Source organism: Diabrotica undecimpunctata, chromosome 1 (assembly GCF_040954645.1).
Source record: "Diabrotica undecimpunctata isolate CICGRU chromosome 1, icDiaUnde3, whole genome shotgun sequence".
Taxonomy (NCBI): domain Eukaryota; kingdom Metazoa; phylum Arthropoda; class Insecta; order Coleoptera; family Chrysomelidae; genus Diabrotica; species Diabrotica undecimpunctata.
In genome coordinates, this window is record NC_092803.1 from 13092710 (window position 1) to 13107229 (window position 14520).

General features: G+C 33.9%; 1 protein-coding gene across 8 annotated transcripts in view; it reads left to right on the forward strand.

Moving 5' to 3' along the window:
* LOC140444830 (uncharacterized protein CG43867-like) overlaps positions 1-14520 on the forward strand; it is a 265897-nt gene that overhangs the window by 219607 nt on the left and 31770 nt on the right. For all 8 annotated transcript variants that reach the window (XM_072536550.1, XM_072536552.1, XM_072536551.1 and 5 more), the window contains 2 exons: positions 6683-6988; positions 9217-9558. In XM_072536550.1, coding sequence (XP_072392651.1) covers positions 6683-6988; positions 9217-9558 — 648 coding nt within the window. The remainder of the gene's footprint in view (positions 1-6682; positions 6989-9216; positions 9559-14520) is intronic.

Genomic DNA, 14520 nt, shown 5'->3' on the forward strand with positions numbered 1-14520 from the left:
GGGATTAACTACTTCTTCACACAGGTCCTGACGAGACACGACCCTTCAAAGCTTACTTCGTAAAGATAAAGAAGCAATAAGACTACAATCTAGAGTAATAACCAAGAGATCCTAGAAAGGGAACGACATGAAGAATGTGTACCTCCGATAATAAATATCGGCGGGACTCAGGTGTACCTGGCCTTTCGGCATACGACCTTTAGCTAACCACTAACCTCTAGAAGTCGGACACCATTTGAGGGCGGTGCGTTGCACGAAGCATCAAGAGACTCCACCCTCCCAGTAATACGCGTTACGAACACCCGTCCGTTCTCGCCCTCTCCTCCAAGGCGGTAAGGTGAGCGCAGATAGAGGAACTCGCACGTAGACAGGTAGCAACCAAGAGTTCTCCTTTCCGACTCTTAAATCTCCAATAGTGGGTACGTGCCGCAATCCTACTCCCTTAATGGGGAAAGGACGTATAAGAGTCGCAGCTCGTTCAACCTTCATTTGGTCCTTCCCATTGGTCGCCTCTTACGACGGGCAAGGATATCTAACCTCGGAAGTATTCGTATCGCCGCTGACCGGACGGCGAAAGGAAATGACAGCAGGCATAAGCACTAAAGGAAAAAAAAAGAAGAAGAAAAGAAAGCCGCGCATACGTCTTAGAACTGTCTAAACAAGGGTAGCAGCGCGTGTGTGGTTGATGGTGGTTTTATTTGGTAGGCATCACCCGCGTGTACGACTTCTAAGAGGGGAAATGCATTAGGATGTTTTAGTTGTATTTTCTAACTTTTTGTTGTTTTTTATTTTATTGCAATCTAATATATCGCTTTAATTTTTTTGTTGGTCAATATATACACATTTAAAGTTTCATTTTCAACTTCATTTTCTTTTTATTATTAGTAAACCTTATGCTTTAGTTGTTGTAACTAGTTGGTACTAATTATACAATTAAAAAATTGCATACTTTATGTATTACTTTCACACTGCAGGTTAAATTTTTGTGTCTATTTTTATCATACATTTTTTTTTACCATCTGTTTTACATTAAGAAACCAAATTCATTTGAAATAAGTCTGTCAACACGTCTAAGAACAGTTCGTTTTACCTCGTGCTTTAAATAACCCTTATTACGACAAATCAACCAAACGTATGGAACATTTACTGCCTCCACCTGACCGTCTGTGTTCCTTTCAAAAAAGACCAAGCGTCATTTTCCTTACTGCATTCAACAAAAAGTCTACATTTGTCACCCTCTTTGTAGAAGGTGCACTTCGGAAAATTAGAAATAACAATTCTATTAATACTTTCACCCATCATCAACGACGGGTACCAGGGATGTTTACAAAATACTCTGCTTGGGAAAACTTTGCTATTTGCGTGAATATTACTTTCTCTATTTTTTCCTCCTATTCTTTTATTTTCAAACTGACTGATTGCTGTAAAGTTAAAAAGAAAAAAACGGATGGATAAGTGGAATGATAAAAAAAGGATAAAACTAAGGTATTAATAAAAGGAGGTTCTAATTGATGCCAAAATGGATCAAGATAGTTAGGAAATGTTCAAAGTCTAGATCTTTTTTTATTGCGCCGTCTCCTTTGGCGATCCAAATGGCAATTGTAGCTTTGGAAACTGCTGTACGAAAGATTTCTGCGGATGATCGGTCAAACCATTTCCTCAGGTATTTCAACCATGAGTTCTGGCGTCTTTCAACTGTTCTTTTGCCCTGCATTTTACCTTCCAATATGATTTGGAGTAATTCAAATCTTTCACTTCTCAACACATGACCCAAGTATTGTATTTTCCTCTCTTTGATTATGCTGAGTAATTCTTTTTGTTTAAAAACTTTAATATGTTTTAAAGAGTTTAAAAAGAATAAAAAAGTCCTTTATAAAAGGTATATATAATCTAAAATTTATTACCCTTTCGGATTACATCGTAGAACGTTTTCGGACTAATAAGTCCATCACCGGTGCAGTTACCAGGTATACGTGACAGAAGCCACTAAATATGAAGTTAAAAACCGTTTAAATGATGTTAACTTTGTTAATTAATACATATTTGTTGTAAAATTTATTTAGTATAAAGTCGCTCACCGTAGAGACGGTGGTACGTCGCCCCTAATAGGTCATTCTTCTTCTTCTTATTGTGCCGTCTTATAACGAAGGTTGGCGATCACTTCTTTAATCGCTTCCCTATTTTTTGAAACGTGAAATATCTGTTCAACACTGAGGTCAGTCCAATCTCTGATATTCCTCAGCCAAGATTTCTTCTTTCTTCCCAAGCCTTTTCTTCCCTCTACTCTCCCTGGGTACATACGTCATCTGCTATTTTTCCTCTATAACGTTGATGGTTTTTGTTCTCTGTCCGTGAGTGTGTGCAGAAGAATCCGAAGTAGTCTATTTCACGTCGTTCACAAGAACTCAGCCTTTCACAAATCATAACTTAGCGAGTTTTGCATTATGACTTGGTCCAGTAACCCTACAAAATTAAACTAACTTAGAAGCTGTAGATAAGCGACCATAGACGTGTGTTCGCTTAATGTTTGATATTTCTTTGAGAACAACGTTGTCCAGGCTGTCACCGTCAACGGTGAGTGCTTTATGTCGATAATTACCAACTTCTTCTGCCCTGAATTGAACGATATGACCTTATGATCTTATGTCACATTGGACATTCTGCACAAGCGATTTGAAGCGATGGTCATTGCACGTGGAGGTAATGCGAACTGGCCACCGAGATTATGCGATTGGACTTTGATAGACTCTTTCTTGTTGTGTTTTCCCAAGTAGTAGGTGCTGCGGTGCTCAAAGCCAACATAACCCATGCCATCGGCAAATTCTGCATGATTTATGCGTTAAGGTCATGGCAAATTGGAAATTCGAATGTTACATAATGGCATCATGAGGCCTTTCAAACGAGTTAAAATTTCGATGGTATCTCACACCCACTTTATTTTATTTAAATTTAATGATAGGACTTAATTAAATACCCCATACATATTATATATAGACATAAAAATTTTTTATGTCTTGTGATAATCGGGCATATCTTTTTACTTAAAAATTTCTCGAACAACCCTCGTACCTGCGACATTAAAAAGAACTTTTCCACCATAAGAACCTAACGACCGAAACAAACTATTTTTGGGGACGGCGGAGGATGTAAGGAAGCTATTATTTTTAATTCTGTTCTGATCGTTTTATTGCAAAAGATGTTGAGGATTCGAGACCTTAAGTGAAACGAGAAAGGAACACTAATAAACTGTCTGCTATGGAAAGTAATACGCTTACTTTTGGTCTATTTTAAGAGGTTTTTTGTTTCCGAGCGATGGATAAAACGGGCAATTTGTTACTCTTGAAGTTTTGTAAAAGTTTTTGTACTATTTGGTATAACAGCTGTAATGAAAATTCAGTATGATTTAAAAAAGTGTTTTTAAGTAATATGAATTTTTCAGCGTTTTTTACATATCGTGTTGATAATAGTAATGCATGGAGCACGCCTATTATGTATACTGTTTGTCGAAACAGCTAAGAGTACAATTATATTATGTACTTTGGATTGGCTCATAGTTAATAATCATGTTAAATTGTTAATATTTGTTTCTTTTTGCTGTCTTCGTGTTCATATAGATTTGAACATTGATTTCAAAAAAGCTTTTAATGAATTAAACAGTTTCCGTGATCTAATTTCTACTTTTGGCTTAACCATAAAGATTAATGAATTTATTACAATCACAACTAGATCAGCAACTTTTTTAGACAACATTTTAACAAACATAAGCAGTGAGCAAATTGGATTCAGATGGCGCAAAATGGGACTAAGTGGAAAAGAATGCGAGAGGCCTATGTTCAACAGTGGACGTTAGAGGCTAGTTGATGATGATGTTAATGAAGCAGTGAGATAGTTGGTTGTGGAATTGAGGACACACATATTTCTGATCATCTTGCTTAGTCTCTCTACATAAAAATAAAATCTGAAAAAGTCATAGTGCTAATACATACACAAGACATATAACAAGTAATGGCATCCTGATGTTAAAACAGTAATTAAATAACGTTGACTGCGCTTCAGTTGTTTCTCTCAAAACATTTATCAAACAAAAAATCTATTAACGAAATGTATATAAAGTTAACTGAAATTAATTTTCCAATACAAAAATCACAAACTCATAGTAAAGCTCTAATTTCTTGGTTTGATAATGAACTAATTGTATTGCGAGAAAATCTTTCCACGGTCAAGATAATTGCTGATGTGACAAAGGAATATAGTGAGTATAAAAAGTTTAAGAAGCAGTATAAATCAACAATATCATTAAAGTAAAAAACTGGCGTATGAGAATTTCTTTTCCAATTCAAAAAATTTATCTCGTGACAGTTGGAAAGTTATAAATGCCCACAGAAATAAATTTCAAAATAAAAAAGTCTACCCAAGCGCGATTACATTAAGTGTTCACTGTTAGTGACACTGAAATCAGGAATGTTTTACATAAATTGAAAAATTCACACTGAACTTTTAATCCTTTCTAAGAAAGTTGGGGGCTTATAAATTGACCTTATTGGAAATTGTAAATAATTTGTACCTGCAGAGATTACGTACTTATATCATTTGTTGATTAAAATGACTACAAAATTTAAAATAAGAATTAAAATACATTGGAATGTTTAAATATTTTAGGTAAAACCCTACATTTTCAGAACAATGCTGAATATTTTATTTTAGAAAATCTCCGTCACTGTTTTGTGATGTTATATTGGGTTTTATCTCACGTTCCATAAAGTTTGTGCTATCAATCATTTTCAAATGTTCTACAGTTTTGTGTGATATGTGTGTGTGTCAAACTCGTAAAAAGCCAAAACTAAATCACCTACGGAAAAACTGATGATGGATTTGGATTCTTCTTGTTCCTGATGTTATCCGTTACGAATGTTGGCGATCATCATAGCAATCTTTATCTTATCTGCAGCAGCGCAGAAAAGCTACACAGATGTTGTATTGAACCAGATTCTGAGGTTCTTTAACCAAGATGTTCTTCTTCTTCCTGGACCTCGTTTTCCAAATATTTTTCCTTGCAGAATGGCTTAAAGGAAAGCATATCTGGATTCATTTCGCATAATATGTCCGAAGAACTGTAACTTTCGAGACTTGATGGTGGTCAGTACCTCTCGGTTCTTATTCATTCTTATCCACATCTCAAATGCTTCCAGTTTTCTGCATATATCTTCGTTCAAGGTCCACGATTTAACACCATAAAAAAGGACAGGGAAGACGTAGCAGCGCAGCATTCTTACTTTTGTATCAAGACATAGGTTGTAACTCTTGAAGAAGGCCCCCATCCCATTGAAAGTGGATCTAGCTTTTCCGATGTATTTTCCTCTAATCTCCTGGTTGTTGGTCTATTCTTCATTTATTGTCGTGCCGAGGTAGTTGTAGTGCGTCACTCTTTCTACAGGGGATTGGTTGACGTAGAGTTGACCTTCTATTATCCTTTTCTTGCTAACTATCTTTGTCTTCTTAACGTTTATATTGAGACCATATTGTTGACTGTAATACGTGATTTTGTTCATAGGAACTTGTAGGTGTCATCTGCATAACTGAGTTGTTTAACGGTAATAATTTAGTAGAATACCTTTTTCAGTTTCGTGCAAAGCTTCGATAAATCTTCTTTCAGAGTACAAATTAAAGATTAGAGGAGACAAAATACAGCCTTGCCTCACTCCACGCATGATTTTCACATAGTCAGAGTGTTCACCTTCAACTCTGAGATTTGCTATCTCAGATTGTGTGATTCCAGTAAAGATTTCTAATTATTTTCAGATCTTGGTTGTTAATCCCTGTTTCTTTTAGTATTTGCATCATCTTGGCGTGCTGTACTCGATCAAACGCTTTCTCCTAATCAACCAGACATGCGTATACGTCGTAGTTGACGTCTCTGCATCTCTGGAATAAGACTTGTACTAACAACAAAGCCTCTCTAGTACCAACAGCATTTGTAAACCCGAACTGGTTGGGGGAAATTTGACTTTCACACAGCTTGTAGATTCTCTTGAATGAATTATCTTTAGGAACAATTTTAGGAGATGACTCATGAGGCTTATAATACGGTAGTCTTCGCATTTTTTGGCTCCTGTTTTTTTTTGGAAGTGTAATAAACTCAGATTTCAGCCAGTCTGTTAATCTTTCTCAGAGTTGTATATGTTGTTAAATATCTTTGCGATTATTGCTATTGATTAGTTGTCCATTAGTTTGAGTAGTTCTGTTTGTATATTATCAGGGCCTGCCGCTTTGCCATCTTCTAACTGTGTTATTGCGGAATAAAATTCCTGCTGTAATATTCTTATTCCATCATTTACCTCTTCTAGCTATAGCTCATATTCTATTCTTTCCACTTCTTATGTTACTCTGTTCTTATGTTACTCTGTTGGATTTGGATTAAGTATTTGAAATTATATAGGAAAAAGTTGTGAAATCGGAGTTTTCTACTTATAGCTTAGACTAAACACTTACTTTTTTCTAATTCTTGGCTTGGGAAATTACTTTTTTCAATGCATAACCTCTAAATGTTGCAATCCCTTTATTTGTAGTTTATACCAAAAGTAATTGTATTTTTGACATCTCCACCACTCAGACTTTTAAATTGCAAAAAACTAAAGTACCTATTGTTTAAAAATTACACTGACAGTTTATATATTTCTTTTAGGTACGAATAATGGAACAGAAGCTGGCGTGGTCTGTGCAGAGTGACTCCAACAGCGCTCAGATCAACCGGCTAGAAGGAGAAGTTGAGGAGCAACGACAGCTGCGCTTGCACGACGCCAAACAGGTCGAGGCCAAGGCTGCTCGCATTAAAGAGTGGGTGACGAACAAACTCAAGGAGTTGGAGATCCAGAACCAAACCTTGCGGGAGCAGAACATCAAATGCAACCAGCAGCTCGAACTACTGAGGAATCATCTCGCCCTGACTGAAAGGAGACGATCAGAGAGTAGTTCGCCGGAAGGGAGACAGGTATAGTTATGTTTTTACCTAAATTTACGCCATTCTAGTGTCACTTGCTCCAAAGAAAAAATTTAATCATCAAAGATACTTGCTGTATCAAAATTATACTGTCATCGAGATGTAGGTGACCCGGTATGCCGGAGTATCATGCTCTACTGCTTTTTACAGTATGTTATAGATATATTAACTAGAACCCAATTGTTTAATGTTCTTTAAGAAGCTCTTAAAAATAATACTAGTAGTTAAGGGAATCATAGCGATCCTCTAGACAGATTACATGCTCAATTGAGTTTTTACTTTTATTTCAAGATCTCTACACTTTCTTTTTGTATCGATTTTTTCGTTGTAATTTATACCCAAATTATTGTTGCTTGGTATCGCTACAGTATTAAGCTTCGCTTGTCTTGTTAACTTATTGCTATGTCTATTATGCATATTCTGGAGTCATCTTTCTGCTAATGATGACATGTTATCTATCGGAGGTATGCTATTTCTTTACAGTATTTTCAGGGACACATGGATAATATGGAAAATAGTCGGTTTGGAGAAGTCACAGTCTGTTAACTAGCTTTTGGTGAAGTAAATACCCAGTGTGTCATGCAGTTGCTTATAATCAGTTGCGTAAAATGCCTGGCAGCTTCCAGTAAAATGTTAAACAGTTAGTTTCTTGTGCTCGGCAAGTATTAAGCCTTTTGAATTTCTATATTATTAAAGTGTCTGTGCAATTCACGTTTTTCTAAGCTTTATTAGAATTCATCGGTCTAAAACGCCAAAAGAACGCATTACTTTTCCAGTAAATAGCAGTATACTACAACCACCAGAATGTGCAAAATATTGGGATGTTTACCGGGTATTACAACTCAAAACACAATAAGAACTTAACACCCTAACAGTCGGTAATATGTTCAAATTGTACCTGGTACGTCCCCACTTATCTCTTAGCAAAGAAACATAAATACTATAAAATAATGGAAGCCATGGTTCGATGACTAGTGTAGAAAAGAATTAAAGAAGGGAAGTAAATTAAGAATAAGAATGCTGAAATTAGGATCAAAAGATACTGGAAGTGATTACACTGAACAACGAAAAAGAACTATCAAAACATTAAGAGAAAAGAAACGAAGATATAATGAAAAACTCTTAAAAGAAATTGGGATAAATTACAAAAATAAAGATATAGGAAATCTGTATCGGAGAGGCTAAAAATGAAGAGAAAGAATATTATGTTAAACATTTTCTTCTTATTAGGGTGCCTGTCCGTTCCGAACGTTGGCGATAATTCTGGCTATGATGACTTTGTTGGTTGCTATACGGAGTAGCTGTGTTGAGGTCTTTTTATACCGTGCTCTCAGGTTAGCAAGCCAGGATATTCTTCTTCGTCCTGGGCTCCTTTTTCCTTTAATTTTACCTTGCAAAATGTATTGGAGTAGCTCATATCTTCCTTGATTTCCTATCTAACACTAGGAAGAAAAGAAAACCAAGTAAAAGTAAATAATGAAAGATCAGACAATTTCCTAGTAAATGAAGAAGTAAGGCAAGGCGACCCTTCCTTATATTCTTTTTAGTCTCCTCCTAGAACACATTTTACAGGTAGTCAACAAAAACAATATAAATAGAAAAGAAAATAATAAAATCATAAAAAACATCAGTGCTTGACATTCGCTGATGATATAGCAATAGTAGCAAGAACAAAACAGGAACTAATATTGATAACTGAAGAAAAAACCTTTTTATATAATATATCCTTATTGATACTGTTAATTTCGTTTGGATCGCATTTTGTCCTCTTAAATCACTTGTCTGTCCCATTTTTGATTTCGATTCGGTGTTTAATTTTCGGTTTTTTTTTAGTTTCTCGGACAGAATTTATCTTGGGCATAAGGAACTGATTTACTAGTTTTGTTGTTAGGATGTTAATACCATCTATTCTTCTTCTTCTTCTTAGCCTTCTGTCGTCCATGTTTGGACATAGGCCTCTCCCAACTCCTTCCATCGGTCTCTATCCTGAGTAACATATTTTCAATTTGTTCCGGCTATTCTTTTAATATCATCAACCCATCTCATCTGTGGTCTTCCTCTTGGTCGTTTACTTTCGTAAGGTCTCCAATGTTGTATTGTAGTATAATACTACAATACCATCTATTAGAGGATGGGTTTTTTAGGGCTACGTTAAATAAATCTAGTAATAATATAATTAATTATATACGAATTTTAGTTAAATTTTTTTTTGCTCGCAGTTTCCTCAACCGTCTACCGGTTCGCTAACTCAAAAACATCGCCGTCACCAGTCCGTCTGTCTATCCACCAACACCAATTTCGAACCTGTGATACCAAGCACACTCGTCACCTCTGTCAATTTTGGCACCAGCACGTCCAGTATGGATCCATTCACAGACGAGCTGCGTGCTGCCGTAGACAATCTGAGTGTAGGCAGGATACCAAGCAGCAGTGCTAGCGATCCTGACCTAGCGCATGATTATGCTGAGATTTATACGCCTAGTAGGGAAAAAGTGACGTGGCCTAGAGCTCCCACGCCGCCGCTTCATAGGTTTCCTAGCTGGGAGGACCGAATATATCAGGTTGGTAATATCAAAGTCATTAAAATGGTTGTATTAGAGTAGCAATATAGTTAAATATATTTATGTATAAATGACTTCATCGTATGTTCTTTAACCTTCAATTATATATATATATATATATATATATATATATATATATATATATATATATATATATATATATATATATATATAGAGAGAGAGAGAGAGAGAGAGAGAGAAAAGGAGTACGACCGTCAATCCAAAATAAACTAAGGTACACTCGAAGAGTGGTGGGTTTTTCGGTCAAAGTGGAGAAATAAAAGACAAAGAAGGTGGCTACTTCATCTATTTATTGAAGACGTTTCGCTTTCTGCTCAGAAAGCATCATCAGTTCATCTAAAAAGAACAATATGAAACCAAACATCCACAGAGAAGTTACAACACAAGTGTGTTACCTTACAAAGACATGTAGCAGTCAATGATGTTAAAAATATGAAAAAACTTACGAAACTGGACATTCAGAGTTAACGTTGTATAAAATAATTAATTGAAACTAGGTATAGTTTGCAATTTAACAAAATTAGCACAGCAAAAGAACTATGTGATAAAAATACATGTATAAAAAAGTTATTATAAAAACTTAAGTAAAAAACATTAAGGTTTATTTTAAAGTGTAAAGAACTAAAAAGATCATACGAATGCACTTCCAACAAATTTATTTAATAAATTAGATTTTAATTTTAACTTTAGGTAACATTATAAGTTATTTAAGATTAATAGTAATAAGATAAAATGATTCCAGTCTTTAGCTTAATGAGTCTCGCCGAGCTCCCTATGTTACTAATGTTACCTAAAGTTAAAATTAAAATTTAATTTATTAAATAAATTTGTTGGAAGTGCATTCGTATGATCTTTTTAGTTCTTTACACTTTAAAATAAACCTTAATGTTTTTTACTTAAGTTTTTATAATAACTTTTTTATACATGTATTTTTATCACATGTTCTTTTGCTGTGCTAATTTTGTTAAATTGCAAACTATACCTAGTTTCAATTAATTATTTTATACAACGTTAACTCTGAATGTCCAGTTTCGTAAGTTTTTTCATATTTTTAACATCATTGACTGCTACATGTCTTTGTAAGGTAACACACTTGTGTTGTAACTTCTCTGTGGATGTTTGGTTTCATATTGTTCTTTTTAGATGAACTGATGATGCTTTCTGAGCAGAAAGCGAAACGTCTTCAATAAATAGATGAAGTAGCCACCTTCTTTGTCTTTTATTTCTCCACTTTGACCGAAAAACCCACCACTCTTCGAGTGTACCTTAGTTTATGTATATATATATATATATAATTGGCAGATATATAATATAATTTATAAATTTTACTCAAAACACTCATAATCTTCTATTGCTCGAATGTTATAAAAATAAGTAAGTTGAAAATCATAGAACAACAATTAAATGGTTTATAAGTATCTGGGTATTGCAGAGCAATGGGTAATTAGATGGAAATGTCTACAATAGATTTAAAGTTAGATGAATAAAATGCCAGGCTAGTTTCAGAGGTTGTAAATCGATAATTCATCAGATTTCTGTCCTAAGACAAATTTTAGAAAAAAAACACTGGACTATGGCATACATATTACATATTTATGGACTAGAAAGCAGCCTAACGACTCTGTTAATAGAAGAGAAATGTCCAAAGCAATGAAAGCCAGGACTATCAAATCAGTTGTTAAATTTAACAAAACTAACTCTTGAATAAGTTGAATGTAGAGTATGAACGATCTAAACCGTTTAAAGCAAATAACGGGTTGCGACAGGGAATATACTGTCTACTGCCCTTTTCTGTATACTGTTCAATCTGGCTCTAGAAAAAGTAATACGGATGCCAGAAATCCGAAGAAGAAATCAGAAGATAATATCAATATTGTGTTGGGAGAACGGAAAACACTATACGAGAGGCATATGTAGCATTGGGAGAATCAGCTACAAAAATGGGTTTATTAATAAACACCAACAAAACGAAATATATGAAAATAAGCACGCAACCACAAATGCACGCAACCACTTGTTATAAAAACGACGTCATTATTGCAGTAAACAAATTTGTGTACTTGGGAGCGCTCCTTAACGGTGAAAATAATGCTATGGTACAGATAAACCGCAGAATTTGCACGGCCAACAGATATTATTTTGGGCTCAATTTCCTTCTTAAATCCTCAAATATATCGAGAAATACAAAAGTAAAGCCCTACAAAACAATAATATGCCCAGTCCTAGCATATGGTTCAGAGACCTGGACTCTAATAAAAACTAATGAAAACATATTCATGTTTTCGGCGGGTGTCTCTAAAGAAAAGGTCTCAAGTGAATCTATGGAGCGTTGAATGATAATGGAGTGTGGAGACGAAGATACAACTTCGAACTTTACAAAATAAATCAGGAGCCAGATATCGTAAAACATATTAAGATAGGCCTTCTGCGGATAGGGTACGTAATGCGAATGAAACAAACTGACCAAGTTAGAAAAACTCTCCTTGATAGACCCATTGATAAGAGAAGAAAAGGAAAACCCAGAATAAGGTTTCTTGATAACATCGACTAAGGCGATGAATAGTGACGATTGGAGAGAAGTTCTTGAGGAGGCTAGGACCCATGCAGGGTCGTTAAGCCAGAATGATGATGAATAAAATAAAATGAAGAGAGTAATATCTGCAAGAATAATTTAAATGAAACTTAAAAGTTAAGTCAATTGATGGTAAATATATGATGAAGATTATTAAATGATTCTTGAAATATAAAAAAGAAAAAAAGACAGTCACAATTAGTGTTATTGTAACCTGCTACTAAAAACCTCTCCTCTATCACTTAAGACACCAGTAGACTTCGGCAAATATGCAAATAAAAATGTAGAAAATATGCGCATAAATATGCACTTGTTTACCCGAAAATATGCAAATATTTTACAAAATATGCATACAAATAAATAAAAAAATCGTAAAATAGTAACAATTTTATTTAAAAAAAAAGTGTACATAACTAAATATTTCCTACTATTCATTAAGATTTACATTTATTTTAAGTAACTACATCATTTTTAAGTATGAATAAACTTATTTAGAATTATGGTAACAATAAATGACCAAGTGGTGTTCAAAATTTTCTAACAAAAACTTGTGGCTTCTGTCTTAGTACATATATTTATATATGGAAAAACTTCGTTCAACATCAACTGATGTAACGGGAGCATTTTTCAAACTAACCAAAACATTTGGTTCTAAATTAATTGTTTCCGAAATATTTTCAGCTAGAACACTGACTACTTCAGAAAGAATATGGTAACCTTTATTTTTTTCCATAGTAGCTTCAAATTTTTTTAAAATATCTTTTTCAATATTACCTCTAACGTTCCGACAACATGACGCAAATTGTTTTATTAATGCTGTACTTTCGAACAATGAGAGTTTTGGTGATTCTAACTGAGTAATTGTTTTTTGAACAAAACTAAAATTTGATTTTATAAATGAAAGTTCTTGTTGAAGCAAGTTACTCTGAAAAGTTTGTTTAGAATCCAAAAGAGATTGGGAACTTTCATCTGTTAACGTATCAATTATGTTCTTTATTTTAACAAAATGATCTGCATAAAAATTAGCTGCTTCTAACCATGTTCCCCATCGCGTTAAAATAGGTTGTGGTGGAAGAGGAATGTTAGGTAGCATTTCTTTATAAAGTTGAATTCTTATAGGAGATTTAAGAAATACTTTTTTGACACTGGATATCATGGTATTTACAAGAGGAAACTTTTTTCGTATTTCCTCTGCAACTCTGTTTAATCCATGCGCTACACAAGTAACATGTATTAAATCTGGGAAAAATATTTTTAAATTTTGTCCTGCTTTCACCATATAAGGAGCAGCATCCGATAAAATAAGCAGTAATTTATTAGAAGGAATAGTTGTCGGAAGAAAAAAAGTTGCTAATGTTTCTTGTATAAAACGCGAAATTGTTAAAGCATTTGTTTTCTCAAGTTGCTGGCATGAAATAAGATGAGATTTTGGTAAGGTATCTTCTTTAAGAACACCAATCAATAAATGAGCAATATACTTTCCTGAGGAATCAGCGGTTTCGTCTACAGATATGTAAAAATAATTATCTGCAATTTCTTCCTTAATATTAATTAACACCGACGAGTATAGCCCGTTCACATTATTTCTTCTTAGAGACCGATCACTTGGAACATTAAGTTTGCAATTTTTTTTAGAAACGAACTAAAATTTACATTTGCTAATTTTGAAAACGGTATGTTTGCAGACACTAATGCGCGACACAAGTCTTCATTAAAAGTTTCTTGCTCATCTAATTTTTTTGAAGTAGATTGGAAACATTTAGCCATTGAAGTTTGATGTTTTCTTCCTATTTTTCCTTTTTTTGCAATGTGTGAAGCAGTTCTCACATGTTGGTCTATCTGAAATTTCTTCTCACATGCTATCTATAAATAAAAATAAAAACCTTTATTTTAACCCAACCTTTAAAATATAAAAATATACAAGGTGTTTTTGGTTAATCAAATAACTGGTTTGGAAAAAAAAAACACTCGCTAAGTGTTTTAAATGCAGTATTAATCCACAAATTAGTTTTTGTTACTAACCATTAGTACATCATATAACTTATTTTAAAATTCAAGAAAAGTTTTTTTTTTTGTTAATTCAATTACAATAAAAATAATTGTGTTTTAGAATAGCTGACTTCATAAAAAAAAGTAAAGGTGAAAAATTTTTCTAAATATACACCATTGTATTGTACCATGGACAATTTTTTCTCACTAAAGGAAGCTATTTTTCATTTAAAAACAACCTACGAGTACTAAATTTCAAGTAAATACGTTTATTGGTTTTAAAGTTATTGTTGTTATTAACTAAAAGAATTTAATTTTTTTTAATTTTAACACCCTGTATCTCGAAAAGTAAATAAGTTTGACCCCTCATTAACTATATC